Raw genomic sequence first — 25,256 nt, 5'->3', positions numbered from 1 at the left:
CCGACAAGAACGGGCAAAAGTGTAGTCATCATGGTGGGGTTGCTGCTGTGATTCTACCGTCAAATCAGATCGGGCATCTTGCCTTGAACCAGCACCAACTGAAAAGCTAGTTCCTCTGAACGAGCGTGTGGTCTGCTGACCAAGTATCTGTGGACAAGTTGGTACCATTGTGGTATCTGTGGACAAGTTGGTACCATTGTGGTATCTGTGGACAAGTTGGTACCGCTGAAGAAGCGTCTCTGAGGCAAGTCCTCAGAGGTTTCGGCAGAACAGGCGTGTGAGAAAAATTCTCCTGTCGGACGAACAACACTTAAACAAACATACAAACAACGTAAAACATCCTGCAGGTTCCATCAGGAAGGACAGCACTTTTCACCAAGTGTCTCCTTTAAATCATCATGTGGACACCTCAGTTCTCTGTTGCGAACAGGGTCGCAAAAGGGTTGGCGGATTGGGGGTCTGACTCGGGGTCGTCCCCTTCTCCCGGGTGCCAAATTCTGGAGTGAATTAATGTTGAGAGGGCTGCGTGGTATGAGTTGGGGTTGCTCTCGTCATTGCGGACGAGTCTGTAGGAGTTGTCGCGGTGCCAATGGCGTTCGACAAGTTGTGTGGGGATAAAGTCGGGGTCGTTTGTGTGGTTCGGTGGTCGGTGGTGTGGTTTGTTTAAGAAAGTGATGAGGAAGGGATCACTGGAGTCGAACGCGGAGTCGCTGGGTGTGGGACCAGGATAGTAGGGAGGCGTGCTGTGGCTGTCGTCGGAGTCACAGTCGCTGTCTCTGCTGCTGCAGTCTGTGGGCGTACCGGGGCGGAGTGTAAAGTTTGTGGGTGGAGTCGGGGGCGAGTCCGTGTCTGGGCTGGACGTGGAGGGGGTTGGCGTGGTCACGTTGGCTGTGGGCGGGGTTTGGTCTGCTGCGTCAAGCATGACGTGGTGGGCGTGGTTTGACTGTGCTCCATCAGCCTTTAGCTGGTTTATGTGAAACCACGCAGTCTTACCATTTTGGTATTTGATTTTGTATACCGATGGGCTTACTTTATCAGTAATGGAGTACGGACCCGAGTATTTCGGAGACAGAAATGTGCTGGGGTTATACACAGACAACATCACTTGTTGTCCTATATTATACTCCGTTGCATGTACTGCCTTATCAAAACAGGCCTTGCTCTGTTTTCTTTTAATGCACAATTTAACAGCGGCTGCTAACTGAGCCGTTTTAACATTTACAAGTAATTGTTCAACGGCTTTCTCATGGGTGAGGGCCGTAACTTCAGGGCTGGTCAGGTCTAAACCCAACAAGTACTCTGTCCCTTTCATGGGGCGTCCGGTCATGAGGGTGTGTGAGGTGAAACCTGTGGAGGTGGAAACAGTGTTACGCAAAAACATCAGCGCAAAGGGGAGGACCGAATCCCAAGTGGTGTTGTTCTGCTGGACCATTTTTCTAAGGGTGGTTTTTAGGGTCCGATTCATGCGCTCCACTATACCACTCGATTGAGGGTGGTACGCAATGTGAAATTTTTGGGTTATGCCAAATATCGTGAGGACGTTCTGCATGACCCGTCCCGTAAAAGAGAACCTTGGTCCGATTCAATACTGCGGGGGAGTCCCCATCTTGTAAAGATGTGGTGGGTTAGGATTTTGGCTGTGGTTTTCGTGGTGTTGGTGCGGGCTGGAAATGCTTCCACCCACTTTGTGAACGTGTCTATGACCACCAGAACATATTTATAGCCATTCCTGCAAGGGGTCAATGGACCTATAAAATCGATCTGGAGGTTAGTCCAGGGGCCGTTAACGGGTAGGGTGTGGCTGAGATGTGCCTTTTTGGCATATCTATCTGGGTTGTTCTGAGCACAGATGAGGCAATTCTCAATGTAATGGGATACATCCTCTTTGAGATTTGGCCACCAACAAAGCTGTTTGAGGTGGGCTGCGGTGGGTTTGATTCCCTGGTGTCCATGACGATCATGGAATAAACAGATTATTTGGTTCCTATCCTGCTCGGGAACTACATAAAGGGTGGCCTTTAGCACCACACCGTCATGTGTGGTTATTGCATTTCTGTACCTCTCGTATTGGGCTGGAAACTTCCCTTTCACGATTTCAGTGAGAGCGCTATCCTGCTTCTGGGCCTCTACTAGATCTTCGATCCTAGTCTGCGCGACCTGAACTGCACTCACTGGCGCACTCACTGGGGCGCTCTCGGGGGGCTTCCAAAAGTACCCATGCCTGGATCCTGCCTTAGCCAGTGCGTCGGCTTTTACATTTCCAGGGGGGGAGGAACGATGGTGGTAGCGGACTTTTATAATGCCAAAGGTCCGGTTCTTGGCTTTTTGCAAAATATGGCGGAGTAATGGGGCTGAGGGGAGGGGTTTCCCATCCGCGGAAACAAATCTTCTTGTTTCCCAGAGGGGTAGAAATTCGGTGAGGCTGTTGCAAACGTATAGACTGTCTGAATATATGTCTGCTGGGCTGGGAAGGAATCTGGGTGCTCTGCAATGTAAGCGATGGCCGCAAGCTCTGCTGCCTGCGCGCCTAAGTGTCCGGGTAATTTTAATGCGATTTCCTCGAGGGCGCGTCCCTGCGCGTCCTCCACATAAATCCCACAACCTGTTATGCGTTGCCCATCCAGGACTGTGGAAGATCCATCCACATAGATCCTAATGGGATCACACGTGTCCAGATGAGGGGGGTTTTGAGATGGAGTGGCTAGTTTTCTGGGGGGTGTTTTTGCTATAAAGGGGCCTGTATTATGGTGGGGCGAGACGATTTCACACTCATGGGGGGTTCCGGGGTACTGTAGATTGTCCGCTAAGTATGTGTGTGTTTTGGTTCGTTTGACTGTGACCGTCCTTGCAAGAGAAGGGTCCACCTAGCAGCGCGGATTTGGCTGACGGTACCGTCTTTAAGTCGTCCGTCTAGTAAAAGTTGGGTGGGGGTGTGCTTGGTCAAAATGGTGATGGGGTTCAGTCCGGTAATGTATGAGAAGTACTGCACTGCCCAGAAAACTGCAAGCAGGTGCCTCTCACAGGCTGAGAATCCCTGCTCCACAGCATCTAAAATTTGGGAGGCATAAGCCACGGGTCTTAGCTGGTCGTGCCGTTCCTGCAGGAGCACGGCTGAAAGGGTGCGGTCTGTGGTCGCTACCTCTATTGCGTAAGGGGAAAGCGCGTCAGGAACTTGTAGTGCGGGGGCGGCTATGAGCGCCTGTTTTAATGATTCCACAGCATCCCTATGCTGTGGAAGCCATTCCCAGGGGGCTCCTTTCTTTAGGAGGTCTGAGAGGGGTGCTGCCTTGCTGGCGAAACCGTCAATGTGGTTTCGGCAGTAGCCAACCAGTCCTAAAAACGACCGGAGGGCTGAAACGTGCTGGGGAAGGGGCAATTTAGCGATCAAGTCAATTCTTTTGTGCTCGATCTCGCGTTTGCCGTGTGTGATAATAGTACCCAAATATACCACTTTCTCTTCCAATATCTGGGCCTTTTTGGGGTTTACTTTACAGCCAATGGAATGCAGTAATTCCAGGAGTTCGGACAGAAGCTCAATGTGCTCTTCCTTCTTGTCTGTCTGCAGTAGTAGATCGTCTACATACTGTACCAGACATTCGGGGCGAGGAAATTTCGCTAGTCCATTTGCCAGCTGTCGGTGGAAAATGGAGGGGGGAGTTGTGGAAGCCTTGTGGCAGGCATGTCCACGTGTACTGCTGCGCTCTGAAAGTGAAGGCAAATTTATACTGGCATGCCTTTGCCAATGGAATGGACCAGAACCCATTACTGACGTCCAAAACCGTGAAATATCGGGCATGGAGTCCCTGTTTGAGCATGGTCTCGGGACTTGTTGCAACGGTGGGGGCTGCTACGGGGGTGACTTTATTGAGTTCCCGATAATCTATGGTCAAGCGCCATGACCCGTCGGGCTTCCTTACTGGCCAAATCGGGGCATTATTAGTTGAGCCTACCGACCTTAGGACGCTCTGCTCTAATAAACTTTCTATAACCTTTAGGATTTCTCCCTCTGCTTCTAGGGGAAATCCGTACTGCTTTTGGGGTCTAGGGTCCGTTCCTGTTATTTGTACGGAACCGGTCATCCGTCCACAGTTGTGCTTGTGGGTTGCGAATGATGCCCTGTTTTTTTGCAGGACTGCCCTAACCTGTCGGTCCGTGCTGAGTGTGGTGGGGTTGAACCAAAACTCGCCTACTGCGCTAATTTTGTTCATATAATCCCCTATGTTGAGCGTTGCGGGGGCTCTAGCATTTTTCGCCATCTTCCAGACACACTGGTTGACTGGATCGAAAGAGAGGTGGTGAGAATTCATGAAGTCGATCCCCAAAATGTGCTCTGCTGTTGGGGGCAGGTCGACTAACACTACGGGCTGTTTTGTATTCATGGTTCCGATTTGGATGGGTACAGGGGTTGTGATGTGTCCCTGCTGTGAGTGGCCTGTGAAGCCGCTGAGGGTGATAGTGGCTGTGGTGGGCCACGTGTCCTTACCGAGGGTGGAGGAATTTAAGGTTGTGCGGGACCCTCCTGTGTCCCAGAGAAGCTTGATCGGCTGTCCCCTAACCTTTGCTGCGACTACGGGTCGTCCTGACCTATCCCACAGGGTATCGCAGACCCAGCTGGGGGAGCCTGTACACCGTCAGTCCGTTCCGGTCAAGACTGTCTGATCAGACTGGACGCTAGCGCTATGTATGGGCTCTGCCTTTTTCTTATTGAGAGTGCCTGTCTGTTGGGCTTTCTGTGGTTTTTTAGGGGCCTTGCATTCTTTGGTAAAATGCCCCACTTGTCCGCAATTGTAGCATTCTTGCGGTTTTGCTGGGGGGCTGCTCTTTCCCTCGTTTACCCAGGCGGGGTTGTGAAGAGTGGTTCTTACTGCCTGCACGTCTGCGGCGGCTTGTTTTTCCTCAGGGGTTCTAGCGGCGGGTTTACTGTGAGCCGCTTGTTCCCAAACACGGGACAATCTTTTGACCACCCACTTCTCATTATGAGCCTCCTCCGAGGGGTCATAATTACTACAGGCATTCTGTCCTTCCGTGGCATGGGAGATAAGGGTGCGGGTCCATTTGGCCATATTGTCTGTGGACAAATGGGCACGGTCTACGTTTCCGAAAACGGCTTCAAAGTGAATCCACAAGCGTCCTGCGAACGCTGTGGGGTGTTCAGACTTTTTCTGTCTACACTTATTTAGACCGTCTACGGGGTCGCCCCGGTTATACCCAATCGCATCCAGGATTGCGGTATGCATTTCTGCAAGGGTGCCTCCTCCTACATTCTGTGGGTCGGGAAGGGCTGCTGCGACCGATGGGCCTAAGCTGAGGACCGTGAGTTTTACCTGCTCTTTCTCATCCAGGTCGTACAAGGTCGCCTGTTGTTTGACGGTGGCAAAGAAATGGTGTGGGTCTGAAGCGGGGAGGAACGGTGTGATTTTAGCACACGCGTCCCGTAATTGGGTCACTGTGAGGGGGGTGGAATATAAGACATCCGCCTCGTCTGCTGTGGCGGTGCGGTGGGTTGTTACAGGGTTCATGGGAGCCTGTATTACCTGCTGTGTGGGGGGTGGGGGTGGTCTCCTGCTTTGGGGCTTTCCCTGCGCACATGTTCCCTGAACATATCTCTGCGCTGTCTCTTGCAGTTCTTCCCATTCAGGGCCGTCTTCCTGTTCTAAACTTTCCCCAAAGGTGTCTTGGAATCCCTTTTGGACAGAAAGCATTGCTTGCAGGTCTGCAATTTGCTTTCGGCACTTCGCATGGTCTAAGGTACTCTGCCTTTGTTCCGTGGTTGCAGCATGGAGCGCTCTCAAGGCTGCCTTGAGATCACTACGTTGCTTCTGTAGCGTCTCCACCTACTTCTCTGCCTCTTTCTTAACCAGGACGGCACGCTGCGTGTCCTTATAAGCCTTCTCATACTGGGATTGAAAACTGCTTAAATGCGCCAGACAAGACTGGTGACCCCGTTTGGCGTCAGCCACCTCTTCGTCCTTGGCTTCTAACTGCCTTTTCAATTCCAGGTTCTCTTTTTCCATCTCGCATACATCGATTTTACTCATACGATGTATGCCTTCTATTTCTTTTTGGAGCGTCCTAACGACCTCCTCTGTGCCTCGCAATTGTGCCATGCAGGACACGATTGACATCGGCTTGCGCGCTTTCGCTAAGCTCTTCTTATGGATTTCACTCATGTTCTCCCACCAAGTATGCCCTATACTTCCGGGACCTGAGTCGTCATTATTACAGAAACCGCTCCACACGGGCCATCCTTTGCCCTGCAGAAATTTGCGAATTTCCACTTCCCAAATGGGACACTGTCCCACTTTAATGCTGCTGATTGGTGCGTCCGCAAATTCTTCGGGGTTCATGAGGCGTTGCATTGCCTGCATTGCCTGCATGGCCATCTCTCTTATCTGCTCGCTACGTTCAAATTTGGAACAGGGGGCTAAGGTGGTGTCGTAGATGCAGGTACGGCTTGCGCTAATTTCCGAAAATACCGACTTCCGACAGTATTGACGCAACAAAAATCTATCAGTTTTACCTTATAACCCTGTTAGTTACGCATGCATACACACACTTCCGAATTGTGAATGATTAAGCAGAACCGCTTGAACACTTGTGTTTTTTTTTGTTTATGCTTCCGATTGGATTCTATTCAAATTTCTGGGGTTCTCTCGGAGTGGTTTTCCACTTCTATGTCGGGTCCCACCAGAGTCGCCAATTATGTTGCTCTTTTTGGCCTTAGTTTATTAGCTCTGATTATGTCACCTTTGCTCACGAGTCGCCGGGTATCTTTCTGATACCGCCACGTGGTTCAAGCTCGAGTTATGATTAATAAGTCAGCACACCGCTTAGTAAGATTGAAATCAAAGTCATTTATTATATACAACAACTAATGCTTACACAATAATCCTACCATCTATATCGAAACCTACCACTACTGGCCAATACTTAACTTTAGGAAGGGCCCACCAGGTCAGGGAAACAAATGGCTTATCGAATCAGATCTGGCCTGCGGGATTCAAAAGGCTGATACGGGTCGATGGCTACGAGTCTTTATCGGGTAGCGATCGCTGGAGTCAAACTTACGGTTCTTTGCTGAAGGTTCTTGCGAAGGCTGCGAGCAGGTGAAGAAGGGAGAGAGAGAGAGATCTGAACTTGGCCCCTCACTTTATAGGGCCCAGGGTCTTCCCGCCTCTCGGGGCGGCCCTTAACCCTGAGTCCCAAGTGAGTGGACTTGTTCCCAGTCACTGGGTTCGATATGCTCCAATAATGGGGCGATTCCTCGATCGGGGGGTGGTCGTTCACCTGTCTTTGTTTCGGCCACTGCAGGCGCCGACAGGTCTGGCCCGGCATTCAATTGCTAATATGTTGCAATTGTTCCCGGGGATAGCCGATTAAACTGCAGATGTCTGGGTTGATGTGCTGCTAATATTCCTGAGTATCGATCTGGGCCGACTTCCCCAGAGCCGAATACGCTATTCTGTTTGCAGCTGTCTGTTTGTGTCCTGTTGGCTGCTTTTCCCATCAGCCTTTTCGGTCAGCCATTTTAAATCGGGTTTTGGCCAAATTAATAAGGAATCAGCCATTTTAGGTGGCTACACCATACTCGGATATGTCGTGGAAAACGGAGTCCTGGGGCCCGATCCTGACCACATGCGCCCCCTCACGGAACTTCCCCTTCTCCACAGCCTCAAGGCCCTCAAACGGTGCCTGGGGCTTTTCTCATTCTACGCCCAGTGGGTCCCTAACTACGTGGACAAAGCTCGCCCACTTAATAAGACCACTATGTTTCCCCTGACGGCTGAGGCCTGCGCGGCCTTCAGCCGCTTCAAGGCCGATATCACTAAGGCCGCCATGCACGCGGTGGACAAGTCCATCCCTTTTCAGGTAGAGAGCGATGCGTCAGACGTCGCCCTGGCTGCTACCCTCAACCAGGCGGGCAGGCCCATAGCCTTCTTCTCTAGAACCCTCAATGCTTCTGAGATTCGACACTACTCTGTCGAGAAGGAGGCGCAAGCCATTGTGGAAGCTGTGCGGCATTGGAGGCACTACCTGGCTGGTAGAAGGTTCACCCTCATCACCGACCAACGGTCGGTAGCCTTTGTGTTTGACAATGCACAGTGGGGCAAGATTAAAAATGATAAGATCTTGAGGTGGAGGATCAAACTCTCCACTAACACTTACGATATTAAGTATCGTCCTGGGGAACTCAACGAGCCCTCAGATACCCTATCTCCCGGTACTTGCGCCAGCGAGCAGGAGGACCGACTGCGGGCTCTCCACAACGACCTCTGCCACCCAGGGGTCACCCGGCTTGTCCATTTTATTAAGTCCCGCAACCTGCCCTACTCCACCGAGGAGGTCAGAGCCATGACCAGGGATTGCCAAGTCTGCGCGGAGTGCAAACCGCACTTCTATCGGCCAGACAAGGCCCATCTGGTAAAGGCCTCCTGGCCCTTTGAGCGCCTCAGTGTCGTCTTCAAGGGGCCACTCCTGTCCACCAACTGCAATCTGTACTTCCTGACCGTCATTGACGAGTACACCCGCTTCCCTTTCGCTGTCCCTTGCCCCAACCTGATCTCAGCCACAGTAATAAAGGTCCCGCACAGCATCGTCACACTGTTCGGTTTCCCTGCATACATCCACAGTAACCGGGGCACATCGTTTATGAGCGATGAGCTGCATCAGTACCTGCTCGGTAAGGGCATCGCCTCGAGCAAGACTACCAGCTACAACCCGCAGGGCAACGGGCAGGTGGAGAGGGAGAACGCGACGGTATGGAAGGCCGTCCTTCTTGCCCTCTGGTCTAGAAGTCTCCCGGTTCCCAGCTGGCAGGAGGTCCTCCCCGACGGGCTCCACTCCATTAGGTTGCTCCTCTGCACAGCCACGAATGAGACCCCTCACAACTGCTTGTTTGTCTTCCCCAGGAAGTCCATCTCCGGGGTCTCGCTTCCATCCTGACTGACAACTCCGGGGCCTGTCCTTCTCCGAGGCACATGAGGAGCCATAAGACCGACCCCCTAATTGAGAGGGTCTAGCTGCTGCACGCAAACCCCCATTACGCCTACGTCGCGCACCCAGACGGACGGCAAGATACAGTCTCCCTACGGGACCTGGCGCCCGCTGGTTCCCCTCCTAATGCACGCCCTCGCATCCCAGCATCGCCTACTGTCACCAATCGTGTCCCTTTCGCCCCCCCTGGGGCTCCTGTGTCCTCCCGCACCTACGCCGCCCCCCGCGCCTGCACTGCCCCCCGCGCCTTCACAGCAACCACCCACCTGCCGACCACTACCCCGCAACCGTCTCCGACACGCCGGGCGGAAGCTCCGAACAGCACGTTCTCGGAGTCGCCATCATCTACGAACTCAGTGCCCGCCGCACCACCAGAGCTGGGGAGGTCTAAAAGGACGATCCGGCCTCCGGATAGACTGGACATTTGACCCCCGTCACCCCCGTCAGACTTTGTGTTTTTTTTAAACAGGGGGTGAATGTGGTGAAATGTATACACCAGGAGATGTGGTGCCGGTGTAACCTTTAACCTTTAAGGATTGAGCTGGAACCCCAGTAGGCTCCGCCTCTGGCTCTGCCCCCCCCAGGACGGTATATAGTCCTGTGCCCAGTGGGTGGTGCTCATTTGTACAGAAGTCACTGGCAGGCTAGATCTTTGTGTAATAAAGACTTTGTTCACTTGTTCATGTGGTCTCGCTGTGAATTGATGGTATATCACTAAGTTATCTGGTCCTGTTTGGTCAACTGTTGGACTGAGAAACATCGCCTAGAAAAGTGATTCGTTGTGCCAAACTCATAACACACCTTCCCAAGGGCGGGACATCGCCATGGCAAATGTTGATTCCCGCATTGCTGGCACAAAATGGCGGATCCGGTCAGCCACTCAAAATGGCCACCCGCACTGCGACCACATTTCATTTTTGACTACGTCACAGTGCTTATGGCGCTGGTGACTTCTGCCACATTAGCACCAAAATGTTTCAGATTGAGCGTGCAAATCTGCTGTGCAGCTAGCTCGCAGGCACGACAAATATTGACAGCATTTTCCAGTTGAAGCTCATCTTTCCACAATAGTCTCTCACGTACTTTGTCATTTGATATCCCGAACACTATCTGATCGTGGATCATCAACGACTTTAAAGTACGAAAGTTGCACGACTGCACCTTCAATCGCAAAGAGATAACGCTTGAATGTTTCATTTTTCTTTGGGAAGCAACAGCAATCAAAGTACTTTATTACTTCATCGAAGCTCTTGCTTTCCGCTTCGCTGTCGAATGCAAAGGTATTATAAGTATCTACTGCTTGAGGACCTGCTACCGTGAGCAGCAATGCCAGACGCCTCTCTTCAGGGTGTGCCTGCAGGTCAACATAGAGTCCAAATTGCTGCTTAAAAACACACCAATTTTCATCTACATTACCGATGACATGAAGCTGGTGGGGTGCCTTCAAACCTTTCATCTCTAACTCCACAGTCTTTACTTGCGTTGAGTTCCAGTTGCCCATAGTTTACCAGATAGACAAAATTTCATTTTTCTTTCTTTAGCCAGTTTTGTCCCGTCTTTTCCGTTGTTATCTTTTTAAAAATAAATTTAGGGTACCCAATTCATTTTTTCCAATTAAGGGGCAATTTAGCGTGGTCAATCCACCTACCCAGCACATCTTTGGGTTGTGGGGCGCAACCCACGCAAACACGGTAAAAATGTGCAAAGTCCACACGGACAGTGACCCAGAGCCGGGATCGAACCCGGGACCTCGGTGCCGTGAGGCAGCAGTGCGACTCATTGCGCCACCGTGCTGCCCACCTCCATTGTTATCTTTAATTGGTACACTTGGTACCATGTTATGTACTGTGTTATGGCCGTAGTACAGATGCACACAGAACATCTAGTTCTTTGACTAGTAAGATAATTTATTTACAAGATCAACACGTGGAAAGGTAACTAATGAACTATAATACAAAGGGTAACTACTAAATAAATTCAGTAAATTCTCCTAGAGCTATCACCCAGAACTGAATCTGCCTTTGATATAACAATGCCTTGGCCTTGTTAAATCCAGCACGTCTCTTAGCCAGCTCTGTGCCAATATCTTGGTAAATTCGGACCCGGTTCCCCTCCCATTTGCAATACCGCTGCTCCCTGGCCCACCGCAGGATATTTTCCTTCTCCACAAACAGGTGGAGCCTCACAATCATCGCCCACGGTGGCTCCCCCACTCTCGGCTTTTTCCTTAGGGACCTGTGTGCCCTCTCCACTTCTGGGCCCTTGTCCAGCACCCCTTCCGCCACTTGCGCCGCCAGCATCCTCAAAATGTATTTTGTGGCGCTTGTGCCTCCCACACCCTCCGGCAGGCCGACGATACATAGGTTCTGCCTCCTGGACCTGTTCTCCTGTTCCTCTACCTTTGCCCTCAGCAACTAGCAAAGGTCCCCCAGGATCCCCACCTCCGCCTCTGACACCACCCGATCACTATGGTCAGACACCACCTTCTCCATCTCCCATATCTGAGACCCCTGTGCCTCGAGGCATTTCTCCACTCGCTCAATTAATTCTCTCAGGGGTGCTAGTGCTCCTTCAATGGCCTTCGACCAGTCCTCATGCATCTCCTTTCTTTGTTGGCGGAACTCTTCTCTGATAATTGCCATCAACTGCTCTATCTGGGGCTTTACCACTTGTGACAACTCTTCCCCCTCTGTCGTCCTCACAATTATTGCTATGCCACTGATCTCCTCCAGTGCCTTGGCCAGGTCTTTAACTGTTTTTTGCTGGGTCTGCTAACCAGTAGGAATGCCGCTCATGAGGGGATCTTCTCCTCCACACCTTCTGCTAAACATTCCTGCCAAAACTACCACACTTTTGGGTAAAAAGAGCTCAAACCAACACTTTTGAGCTGGAGCTGCCCTGTGTGCGACCATTCACCCCATGGCCGCCACCAGAAGTCCAAACCCAACACATTTGGGGATTAATATTCCTTCTATGTATATGAACAAATAACATATATTTTCTAAACATATTTAGGGAGATTTGAAAAGCCAAACCTTGATTTTTCAAGAGTAGCAATGTCAGCAGCAGGTAGATGAAGCTTTTTACAAAAATATTGAAGATCTTCAGCAGGAACATATTTTGGTATTAACTGTAACACTTTCTCCAGAAACCTTTCTAAAATAAAAGAGTTCATAAAATGACACAGATAGCATTGGATAAATTACTAATTAGTCACATTCGGATTTTACATGTTTAACAATAACCAGATGATTATTGCATTTTGTATTATTCAATAGTCTACTTACTGTCGCAAGCATATGCACATTTCAAATATTGATCTATTGCATTGAGTTTTGCCCCTTCGCAAATTAGCTTTGGAGGTTTTACTAGTGGATTTTCATTCAGATATATTTCTTTGAGAGATGTCAGTTGTCCAAAATTAGTTGGTAGTGTCGTTAATGCATTTCCTTAAGTAAAGAAAAAAATATATATTTTCAATTTTTAAAGTGATTCTATCCATTTCAATTAATTCCGTTCAAAGCAGTAAAATATTTTGGAGGTTGTGATGTGTTGCTAACATTTCGGTTGGTTCAATTGCTCTGTTTTATTACCTTTGCTCTCGAGTCGCCAGGTATCTTTATGATACCGACACGAGGTTCAAGTCCAAGTAATGATCAATAACTCAATACACCGATTAGTAAGATTCAAATCAAAGCACATTTATTATACACAGTAATCACTACTCATGCACAAATTCTACGTCTAAGCTACTTCTAAAACTAACAGGCCTATACTTAACTTCGGACTGGCCCACCAGGTCAGGGGAACAAATGACCTTTCGTTCGGGTTCTGAGTCTGCGGGATTCGAAGTTGGTACGGATTGGTAGCTAGGAGCGCCTGTCTCATAGCGAGCGTTGAATTAAGACTTACGGTCTTTCGGCGGTCACTGCACCGGTCACGGTCAAGGTTGGTTCGCGTTGCTAGGTGACCCGGGCAGGAAGAAGAGAGCGAGTTGAACTTGGGGGCTTAACTTTATTGTCCCCAGGGGCTTCCTGCCTTTCGGGGCGGACCCTGTACCTGGTTCTAGGTGATTGGACTTTGCTCCAATCGCTTGATTCGATTTCTCCAATACTGGAGCGGTTCCCTGATCGATGGGCGGTCTTGAGGTGTCCGTTAACCTCTTTTGTGTTGGCTCCTGCTGGCGCCGGGGAGTCTGGCTTAGTTTTGTGTGTCCCAAATGTTGCTATTGTTCCTGGGGATTGCTCATTAGTATGTAGATGGCTGCTACATTATTATGCTGATGGTCGCTGGTATCGATGCTGTCTGGGCTTTTTCAGAGTTAATTACACAGCAAACCTGCACCTGCTGGTTTCTGCCTGTGTTGGCTGAATTTCCCTTCAGCCTTTGCTGTTCTCCATTTTAAATCGGGAGCTGGCCAACTCAGGTGGCTGCAGATGAGATGATGAAACCATGAAAAAATTAGGCCAATTTTCCAAGTATGTACTTATTTCCAGAACATTACGCAGGGAAGAAAGGGAGTGGAGAGGTCTTGGACCTTGTCACCAGCCTACTAGCATTTGATATGCATATCTCGACACGCTTTGGATAAAAGCCGGTAACAGGTACGGATACAAATTAAATTTAGAATTGCCGGAAGTGATATTATTCTGAAACTCTGCAGCTATTTTTTCCAAAATCCAGGTTACATATGCCAGGTGATAATAGGATTATATGAACAGGAAGTTCTGAACTGTTAGGCTGTGGTTGAAATCAATAGACCTTTAACTTAGATGACAACTGGCAAACAAAAATATCTGCAAAAATATATGCTCAAAGTTTGTTGTTACAATAGGGTTGCTTTAATTCGAGGAGCATATAAGGAAATCTAGGGAGTACCACTAATTCCACCATCTCCATCGGCACAGTCGGTATCATATTTGAATTTCCATTGTACGGGAGACCATTGGAGCGGGCAAGATGGCAAGTGGGTTCAGAGAATTGCGCAGGAGGCCACTCGCCAAATCCCAGCAGCAGGAAACTGGCTCCAGTTTATATCAGAAAGGTAAGCAAGCAGGAAACTCGACCAGTAACAACGGGAACCTCATGTAAATTCAAAATCACACACTTTCATACAATTTACATGCAATTCGCCTGATTTGATGCAGCCTCCCCAATGAAATTAAATTGACACAAGTCTGTGCTTTCAGTAACCCACCCCTTGAAAGCTGGCGCCTTAAATGTGGCTGTGAATTTACTGGAACAGATGCGACGGAGGCGAAGGAACTGAGAGAATGGGATGGAGTCCTTACAGGATGTGGGGTATGAAGAGCTGTAGTCGAGGTAACTGTGGGAGTAACTGTAGGGTTTCTAATGGATATTAGTGTACACTTATCCCCAGAAATTGAAATAGAAAGGTCAAGGAAGGGACGAGAAGTGTCAGAGAAGGACCATGTGAAGGTGAGTGAGGGGTGGAAATTGGAAGCAAAGTTAATAAATGTTTTCAAATCCAGAAGGGAACATGAAGTGGCACCGAAACAGTTGTCAATGTACCGATAACAGAGTTGTGGGATGGGGCTGGAGTAAGACTGGAACAAGGAATGTTCCACATACCCCATAGAGACCGGCAAAACTGGGACCCATGCGGGTACCCAGAGCCACACCTTTGGTTTGGAGGAAATGAGACATGTTAAAGGAGAAATTGTTCAATGAGAGGGCAAATTCAGCCAGATGGAGGAGAGTCTTGGTGGATAGGGATTGTTCAGGCCTCAGTTCGAGGAAGAAGCGGGAGCCCTCAGACCATCCTGGTGGGGAATGAAGTATAGAGGAATTGGACTTAAATGTGGCTTACTTGACTCACTTTGAGAGCTTTTTGACTCACAGGAGAGGAGTCAAAGGAACTGCAATGTTTTTGGATAGCTTTTCTCTGTGGTCAGACTTGATAATTGAACATTCTGAGCGATAGGGTCTGAACAGGGAGTAACTAAGCCAAAAGTGATGGTTCAACATATTCAAGCGGTAGTGCATAACTTTGGGACAAAGGGCATGTGGTAGTCTGTGCAGAGGTATTACGGTACCTGGTAATGCTGGAACACCATTGGAGATATTGTATGTGTCCTATTGTTCAAGCTGTATGGTAGCTCCGCCCTGCAAGGCGGGGTATAAGAGCCCGTGCCGCCCCAGCAGCCTTCTTTCTGTACCTGAGCTGCTGGGGGAAACATCTAGCTTATTAAAGCCTTCAGTTGGACTACAACCTCACTTTAGTGGTCATTGATCGTGCATCAATTTAATAAGATAGATTTAAAAGGATGGAGCTCCGAATCAAGCCGGAGTGTCTGCAACTCAGCCCCCACGCGGCGAACTCAGCGGCAACATTCAAGCACTGGCTGGCGTGTTTTAAAGGATATCTCAGAATGGCCGAAAACACACCCACGGGAGAACAGAAATTGCAAGTCCTGCACTCGAGGGTGAGCCTGGAAATTTACACCCTCATCGAGGACGCGGACGACTTCGATGCAGCAATGGAGCTGCTAAAAGGACATTATATTCGCCCGGTAAACCAAGTCTATGCCCGTAAACTTGTTAGCAACGAGGCGACAAATCCCTGGGGAATCGCTGGAAGAATTCTACCCTGCGCTCCTGGTGTTGGGGAGAAACTGCAGCTGCCCGCAAGTTTCAGCGAGCGACCACACAGAATTCTTGATCCGGGACGCTTTCATGGCAGGTATGCTGTCCTCCCAAATCATCGACTACAGTCAGACAATCACCAGGTTTACACAGCTGGATGCGTACCTTCTCCCCCGCATATCCGACCTGGTAAACAGGATCGCGCATTACAAGGTCTTCTCCACGGTGGGTCTTAAGTCCGCCTACCATCAGCTCCCCATCCGCACTAGTGACCGCAAATATACTGCCTTCGAGGCAGATGGGCGGCTCTATCACTTCTTAAGGGTTCCCTTTGGTGTCACCAACGGGGTCTCGGTCTTCCAGCACGAGATGGACCGAATGGTTGACCGGTACGGTTTACAGGCAACATTCCCATATCTCGATAATGTCACCAACTGCGGCCACGACCAGCAGGACCACGACACCAACCTCCGAAAATTCCTCCAGACTGCAAAGACCCTTAACCTTACATATAACGACTTCCGGGTGCGGCGATGACCAGCTGAGTCGCACGTTTCGGCAGCTCCTGGTGGAACGGACTTTTGGGCTCTTAATAAGAGCCCCAACGGCAATTTTAACGGCTAAAAGTACTGTGCGGTGAACCAGAAGGGAATCCCCCCTGGATACGGATGAAAAAAGGAGAGGAAGGTGGCCGGATTGCGGTGGATCCTTTAGAGCAGCGGCAAGGAAGGCAAGCAAAAACCAAGATGGCGTCGGAAGGTGGCAATTTAATATGGGGCCCTGAACAACAAGAGTTTTTGAAACGCTGTGTGGAAGAACTCAAAAAGGAAATGAAGAAGGAGCTGTTGGCGCCGATATTACAGGCGATCGAAGGGCTAAAGGAGGAGCAAAAGACCCAAGAGCGGGAGCTTCGGGTCGTGAAGGCAAAGGCTGCCGAGAATGAGGACGACATACAGGGCCTGGTGGTGAAGACGGAGATGCACGAGGCACACCATAAACGATGTGTGGAAAGGCTGGAGGCGCTGGAGAACAATGCGAGGAGGATTCTTGGACTTCCTGAAGGTGCGGAGGGAGCGGACGTCGGGGCATATGTGAGCACGATGCTGCACTCGTTAATGGGAGCGGAGGCCCCGGCGGGTCCGCTGGAGGTGGAGGGAGCATACCGAGTGATGGCGCGAGGACCGAGAGCAGGAGAAATTCCTAGAGCCATAGTGGTGAGATTCCTCCGTTTTAAGGCTAGAGAGATGGTCCTTGGATGGGCAAAGAAAACTCGGAGCAGTAAGTGGGAGAACGCGGTGATCCGCGTATACCAAGACTGGAGTGCGGAGGTGGCGAGAAGGAGGGCGAGCTTTAATCGGGCCAAGGCGGTGCTTCACAAAAAGAAGATAAAATTCGGAATGCTGCAACCGGCAAGACTGTGGGTCACATATCAAGGGAGGTACCACTACTTTGAGACGGCGGATGAGGCGTGGACTTTTATCGTGGAAGAAAAATTGGAATGAGCGGGTTATTAAAAAAAGAACGTTTGAAACAAAGTGGTGGGGCGAGTATGGGGGGCGAAGAGGGGGGTAAAAAGGGGGGAAAGAGGAGTTTTATGTTATTAATCCTGCGATGTGGTAACTTTTCTCTCTTCCACAGGAGGTGGTGGGGGGAGGAAAGGAGGTGGAGGAGATGGGGCGTTGGCCATTGGGGGCGGGGCCAAGGGGGACGCGCGGGCTCGGTTCCCGCGCTATGATAATCATGGCGGGAATAGGGAAGCAGGAAGGAGGGGGCGTCGCACGATGCGAGCCAAGGTCACGGGAGGAAGCCGAGGTCGGCCAGAGTTTGCTGACTTCTGGGAGCAACATGGGGGGTGTAACTACGCTAGTGGGGGATCTAGCGGGGGGGGGGGGGGGGTGGGAGGGGGGAATTATTGGGCTGCTGCTGCTGGGAAGAGGGGGGAGCTGGTATGGGGTGGAATGGGCGGGGGGGCACCGCCTGGGGGGGACACAGCTGCGTGGGAACCGGGTGAGGAGCTGGAAAAAGGGGATGGCTAATCGACAAGGGGGGGGGGTAAAAAGCCCCCCAACCCGGCTGATCACGTGGAACGTGAGAGGGCTGAACGGGCCGATAAAGAGGGCACGGGTACTCGCACACCTTAAGAAACTTAAGGCAGACGTGGTTATGTTACAGGAAACGCACTTGAAACTGATAGACCAGGTGAGACTACGCAAAGGTTGGGTGGGACAGGTGTTCCATTCGGGGCTAGATGTGAAAAACAGGGGGGTGGCTATATTAGTGGGGAAGCGAGTAATGTTTGAGGCAAAGGCTATAGTGGCGGATAGTGGGGGCAGATACGTGATGGTGAGTGGCAAACTACAGGGGGAGACGGTGGTTTTGGTAAACGTATATGCCCCGAACTGGGATGATGCCAGTTTTATGAGGCGTATGCTAGGACGCATCCCGGACCTAGAGGTGGGAAAGTTGGTAATGGGGGGAGATTTCAATACGGTGTTGGAACCAGGGCTGGACAGGTCGAGGTCCAGGACTGGAAGGAGGCCGGCAGCAGCCAAGGTGCTTAAAGATTTTATGGAGCAGATGGGAGGAGTAGACCCGTGGAGATTTAGCAGACCTAGGAGTAAGGAGTTTTCGTTTTTCTCCTATGTCCACAAAGTCTATTCGCGAATAGACTTTTTTGTTTTGGGAAGGGCGTTGATCCCGAAGGTGAGGGGAACGGAGTATACGGCTATAGCCATTTCGGATCACGCTCCACATTGGGTGGACTTGGAGATAGGGGAGGAAACAGAAGGGCTCCCACCCTGGAGAATGGACATTTAACTAATGGCAGATGAGGGGGTGTGTCTAAGGGTGAGGGGGTGCATTGAAAAGTACTTGGAACTCAATGATAATGGGGAGGTCCAGGGGGGAGTGGTCTGGGAGGCGCTGAAGGCAGTGGTTAGAGGGGAGCTGATATCAATAAGGGCACATAAAGGAAAGCAGGAGAGTAGGGAACGGGAGCGGTTGCTGCAAGAACTTCTGAGGGTGGACAGACAATATGCGGAGGCACCGGAGGAGGGACTGTACAGGGAAAGGCAAAGGCTACACGTAGAATTTGACTTGCTGACAACGGGTACTGCAGAGGCACAGTGGAGGAAGGCACAGGGTGTACAGTACGAATATGGGAAGAAGGCGAGCAGGTTGCTGGCCCACCAATTGAGGAAAAGGGGAGCAGTGAGGGAAATAGGGGGAGTGAGGGATGAGGAAGGAGAGATGGAGCGGGGAGCGGAGAGAGTGAATGGAGTGTTCAAGGCATTTTATAAAAAATTATACGAAGCTCAACCCCCGGATGGGAGGGAGAGAATGATGGGCTTTCTGGACCGGCTGGAATTTCCCAAGGTGGAGGAGCAGGAAAGGATGGGACTGGGAGCACAGATTGAAATAGAGGAAGTAGTGAAAGGAATTAGGAGCATGCAGGCGGGGAAGGCTCCGGGACCGGATGGATTCCCAGTTGAATTTTACAGGAAATATGTAGACTTTCGCGCCCCGCCACTGATGAGGACCTTTAATGAGGCAAAGGAAAGGGGACAGCTGCCCCCGACTATGTCTGAGGCAATGATATCGTTTCTCCTAAAGAAGGAAAAGGACCCGCTGCAATGCGGGTCCTATAGACCTATTTCCCTCCTAAATGTAGACGCTAAGATTCTGGCCAAGGTAATGGCAATGAGGATAGAGGATTGTGTCCCGAGGGTGGTCCATGAGGACCAAACTGGGTTTGTGAAGGGGAGACAGCTGAATACGAATATACGGAGGCTGCTAGGGGTAATGATGATGCCCCCACCAGAGGGGGAAGCAGAGATAGTGGTGGCGATGGATGCCGAGAAAGCATTTGATAGAGTGGAGTGGGATTATCTGTGGGAGGTGCTGAGGAGATTTGGTTTTGGAGATTAATATGTTGGATGGGTGCAGCTGTTGTATAGGGCCCCAGTGGCGAGTGTGGTCACGAATGGATGGGGATCTGCATACTTTCGGCTCCATAGAGGGACAAGGCAGGGATGCCCTCTGTCCCCATTATTGTTTGCACTGGCGATTGAGCCCCTGGCAATAGCATTGAGGGGTTCCAAGAAGTGGAGGGGAGTACTTAGAGGAGGAGAAGAACACCGGGTATCTCTGTATGCGGATGATTTGTTGTTATATGTAGCGGACCTGGCGGAGGGGATGCCAGAGATAATGCGGACACTTCGGGAGTTTGGAGAATTCTCAGGATATAAACGGAACATGGGGAAAAGTGAGTTGTTTGTGGTGCATCCAGGGGAGCAGAGCAGAGAAATAGAGGACTTTCCGCTGAGGAAGGTAACAAGGGACTTTCGTTACTTGGGGATCCAGATAGCCAAGAATTGGGGTACATTGCATAGGTTAAATTTAACGCGATTGGTGGAACAAATGGAGGGGGACTTCAAGAGATGGGACATGGTATCCCTGTCACTGGCAGGGAGGGTGCAGGCGGTTAAAATGGTAGTCCTCCCGAGATTTCTCTTTGTGTTTCAGTGCCTCCCAGTGGTGATCACGAAGGCTTTTTTCAAAACGATCGAAAAGAGTATCATGAGTTTTGTGTGGGCCGGGAAGACCCCGAGAGTGAGGAAGGGATTCTTACAGCGTAGTAGGGATAGGGGGGGGGGGGGGGGTGGCACTACCGAGCCTAAGTGAGTACTACTGGGCCGCCAATATCTCAATGGTGAGTAAGTGGATGGGAGAAGAGGAGGGAGCGGCGTGGAAGAGTTTGGAGAGGGCGTCCTGTAGGGGGACTAGCCTACAAGCTATGGTGACGGCCCCATTGCCGTTCTCACCGAAGAAATACACCACAAGCCCGGTGGTGGTGGCGACTTTCAAAATTTGGGGACAATGGAGACGGCATAGGGGAAAGACGGGAGCCTTGGTGGGGTCCCCGATAAGAAATAACCATAGGTTTGCCCCGGGGAGAATGGATGGGGGATTTGGAATATGGCAAAGAGCAGGAGTAACGCAACTGAAAGATCTGTTTGTGGATGGGAAGTTCACAAGTCTGGGAGCGCTGACCGAGAAATATGGGTTGCCCCAAGGGAATGCATTCCGGTATATGCAACTGAGGGCTTTTGCGAGGCAACAGGTGAGGGAATTCCCGCAGCTCCCGACGCATGAGGTGCAGGACAGAGTGATCTCAAAGACATGGGTGGGGGACGGTAAGATGTCAGGTATATATAGGGAAATGAGGGACGAGGGGGAGATTATGGTAGATGAGCTGAAAGGGAAATGGGAAGAAGAGCTGGGAGAGGAGATTGAGAAGGGGCTGTGGGCGGATGCCCTAAGTAGGGTAAACTCATCGTCCTCGTGTGCCAGGCTAAGCCTGATTCAATTTAAGGTGTTACACAGGGCGCATATGACTGGAGCACGGCTCAGTAAATTTTTGGGGGTAGAGGATAGGTGTGCGAGATGCTCGAGAAGCCCAGCGAATCACACCCACATGTTCTGGTCATGTCCGGCACTACAGGGGTTCTGGGTGGGGGTGACAAAGGTGCTTTCGAAAGTAGTGGGGGTCCAGGTCAAACCAAGCTGGGGGTTGGCTATATTTGGGGTTGCACAAGAGACGGGAGTACAGGAGGCGAGAGAGGTCGATGTTTTGGCCTTTGCGTCCCTAGTAGCCCGGCGTAGGATACTGTTGATGTGGAAGGAAGCCAAGCCCCCGGGGGTGGAGACCTGGATAAATGACATGGCAGGGTTTATAAAGCTGGAACGGATTAAGTTCGTCCTAAGGGGATCGGCTCAAGGGTTCACCAGGTGGTGGCAACCGTTCGTCGAATACCTCACAGAAAGATAGAGGGAATGGAAAAGAAGAAGGTAGCAGCAGCAGCCCAGGGGGTGGGGGGGAACCAGAAGGACTCTCAGGGTTGTTAAGATATATGTATAATATGTATAGGTCGTTGCTATAAATAATTGTATATTGGACTGTTAAATCATATTTTTGGAGAGTGTTTATCTGAGACAAGGCAGTTGCCATTTAGTTTTAGTTTTCGTTTTTGTTATATATTATTTATTCTTTGTTTATAAAACAGGTCATTGTTATTTATACTGTTATATTATTGTGTAAAGGATACACAATGTACTGTGATGGTTGACCAAAAATTTTCAATAAAATATTTTTTAAAAAAACCTTACATATAACAAGGATAAATGCGTGTTTAGCACGACTGCCTTGCCATCCTCGGCTACGTAGTGCCGACTATCGGCCCCGACCCTGAACGCATTCACACCCTTATAGGGTTCCCCCTTCCTCACTGCTCCAAGGCCCTGAAGCGCTGCCTAGGGTTTTTCTCTTATTATGCCCAGTGGGTTCCCAACTATGCGGACAAGGCCCGTCCCCTGATCCAATCCACAGTTTTTCCCCTGTTGATAGAGGCCTGCCAGGCCTTCAGCCGCATCAAAGCAGACATTGCAAAGGCCACGATGCACGCCATCGACGAGTCCCTCCCCTTCCAGGTCGAGAGTGACGCCTCAGGCGGCCACCCTCAACCAAGCAGGCAGACCCGTGGCCTTCTTCTCTCGTACCCTCCATGCTTCCGAAATCCGCCACTCCTCAGTCGAAAAGGAGGCCCAGGCCATAGTAGAAGCTGTGCGACATTGGAGGCATTACCTGGCTGGCAGGAGATTAACTCTCCTCACTGACCAACGGTCGATTGCTTTCATGTTCAACAATGCACAGCGGGGCAAGATAAAAACGATAAGATCTTGCAGTGGAGGATCGAACTCTCCACCTACAACTACGAGATCTTGTATCGTCCCGGGAAGCTAAATGACCCTCCTGATGCCCTGTCCCGCGGCACATGTGCCACCGCACAAGTGGACCGCCTCCGAGGCCTCCACGAGGACCTCTGCCACCCGGGGGTCACTCGCTTTTTCCACTTTATCAAGACCCACAACCTGCCCTACTCCATCGAGGACAGCCACCAAGGACTGCCAAATCTGCGCGGAGTGCAAACCGTATTTCTACCGGCCAGAGAAAGCGCACCTGATAAAGGCTTCCCGTTCCTTTGAACGCCTCAGCATGGACTTCAAAGGCCCCTTCCCCTCCACCAACCGCAACACGTACTTCCTGAACGTGATTGACGAGTACTCCCGGTTCCCATTCGCCATCCCCTGCCCCGGCATGACCGCAACCACCGTCATCAAGACCCTCCATAGCATCTTTGCACTGTTCGGGTTCCCCGCTTACATACATAGTGATAGGGGGTCCTCCTTTATGAGCGACGAACTGCGTCAATTCCTGCTCAGCAAGGGCATCGCCTCGAGCAGGACGACCAGTTACAACCCCCGGAGTAACGGACAGGTAGAGAGGGAAAACGGAACGGTCTGGAAGACCGTCCTACTGGCCCTACGGTCCAGGAATCTCCCAGTCTTCCACTCGCAGGAAGTCCTCCCGGATGCCCTCCACTCCATCCGGCCACTGCTGTGTACCACGACCAACCAAACACCTCACGAACGTCTCCTTGTCTTCCCCAGGAAGTCCTCCTCTGGGACCACGTTCTCAACCTCTGCTGGCAGCTCCCAGACCCATCCTGCTCCGAAAACACGTGCGGGCGCACAAGTCGGACCCGTTGGTCGAGAGGGTTCATCATCTCCACGCTAACCCCCAGTACGCCTACGTGGGGTACCCTGACGGCCGACAAGATACGAGACCTGCCGCCCGCCGGATCCCCATGCACACCCCAGCCACCAGTTCCACCATCCCTCCCACCAGTGTACCTTACAGGAGGGTTGGTCCATCCGCCGGCCCCGTCTAGGCCCCCCACCCACCGATGCACCCCGCAGGCGCTCCCTTCCCAGGTCAACCGTTTTCCCTACCAGCGCCGTCTAGGGGTGTTGAAGCTGCCACAGAGATCGAGGCCACGCTCCCGGAGTCACAGATGCCCGAGCCTCCACCGAAGTCACCACCGAAGCTTTGACGATCACAGAGGACGACCAGGGCCCCCGATCGACTGATTGCTTCATTTTAAAGTGTATAGTTAATTATGAATCTGTAAATAGTTACAAAATGCTGTATGAGGTATTACAGTACCTCCATAACTATAATCTCTACCATGTTACCGTGTTGTAATATCAAGCCACCACCCCCGCCGGCCTCTTTTTTAACAGGGGGTGAATGTGGTAGTCTGTGTCGAGGTATTACGGTACCTGGTAATGCTGGAACACCATTGGTAGATATTGTATGTGTCCTATTGGTCAAGCTGTATGGTAGCTCCGCCCTGCAAGGTGGGATATAAGAGCCCCTGCCGCCCAAGCAGCCTTCTTTCTGTACCTGAGCTGCTGGGGGAAACATCTAGCTTATTAAGGCCTTCAGTTGGACTACAACCTCGCTTTAGTGGTCATTGATCATGCATCAGGGGCTACACATTCAGGTGGTATTGCATATTTGAGTCCTTTTCAGAGGCTGCTTTGAAAGGTAGAGAGAGGGAATTGCACAATAATTCTCAGTTTAGAAATAAGGGGTTGCCCATTCACAACAGAGATAAGGTGATTTTTGTTTCTCTCAGAGGGTCATGTGTCTTTGGACCCTCATCCTCAAAAGGGGGTGGAAGCAAAGTCTTTGAATATTCTTAAGACAGAGCTAGGTAGATTCTTGATAAGCAAGGAGGTGAAAGGTTATTGGGGTAGGCGGGAATGTGGATTTGAGGTGATAATCAGATCAGCCATGATATTATTGAATGGCAGAGCAGCTCGAGGGGCCGAGTGGCCTACTCCTGCTCCTAATCTTTATGTTTGTATGCATGTTCCGAATGAAAATAATTCACCTTATGTTCCTTCATCCTCAATAGCTTGAGGGTATCAGGGATTTGATACCTCAAGATTCCTCAATGTGCAGTTAATCTGTTACCACAAGAAATCAATCATGCTCAGCATCCAAGCAACAGCACAAATGTACACCTCAAGGATGATCAAAGGACTTGACTGTATGTTGCTTGCCTTTTTAAAATTAGATACTGAACTCCTCTCATTTCTGATACGTATGTGAGCACGTGCATGTGAATGACGGCATGAGGGCTAAATGCATGACGTTGCATTTTTATTATTTATCTCGAGATTATTGGTTAATAAATATGCTCTTCCTTTGACTGAAGGAAACCTTATTTGATTGGCTACTTATTGCTCACAGCTTAAATGGTTAAATATGTTCTGAATCATAAAAATAAACGTAAAACTTTGTTGCAACCAATCAAGGAGATTGAATAGAGGGGAGCAAGTTCACCTCTTCTAACCTGGTCATAACATTACAAGCATATATATTTGGAGCAGGATAGGCCATTCGGCCCTTCTAGCCTGCTCTGTCATTTGATAAGATCATTGTTCGATTGAAAATGCGATTCTGATTTTTGGACAGATCAGGTGGTTCTCTTTAATATACACTTGGTGGTGTGTCACTTATGGTTGTTGTCTGCTGTGCTTATCACAACCTGGCCCTCCAGAGCCCTGACAGAAGATTTTATGAAGACACCCCTATCCTTTGATGACAAATTTGATGATGAAAAGGGTGAGCCATTCCAGCCAACATTTCAAACCAGTCCATGAGAAGATTTGGATATCTGGGAGACATGAGTTCCTCTTATAAAGATAAGATTCCAATAGCATTGTGTCTCCAGATCAACAGCATC

At 50.4% G+C, this 25,256-nt stretch overlaps 1 protein-coding gene across 1 annotated transcript in view; it reads right to left on the bottom strand.

Annotated features, from left to right (window-relative positions):
* The window catches only part of LOC140425850 (uncharacterized), a 166,283-nt gene that overhangs the window by 52,380 nt on the left and 88,647 nt on the right, over nt 1–25,256 (bottom strand). The window contains exons 4-5 of the mRNA XM_072510236.1: nt 12,282–12,443; nt 12,030–12,150 (exon numbers count right to left, since the gene is read on the bottom strand). Coding sequence (XP_072366337.1) covers nt 12,030–12,150; nt 12,282–12,443 — 283 coding nt within the window. The remainder of the gene's footprint in view (nt 1–12,029; nt 12,151–12,281; nt 12,444–25,256) is intronic.

Source organism: Scyliorhinus torazame, chromosome 6, assembly GCF_047496885.1.
Source record: "Scyliorhinus torazame isolate Kashiwa2021f chromosome 6, sScyTor2.1, whole genome shotgun sequence".
NCBI classification, from domain to species: Eukaryota; Metazoa; Chordata; class Chondrichthyes; order Carcharhiniformes; family Scyliorhinidae; genus Scyliorhinus; species Scyliorhinus torazame.
The sequence above is the reverse complement of the archived record's forward strand: the minus strand, read 5'-3'. Positions and strand labels throughout refer to the sequence as shown.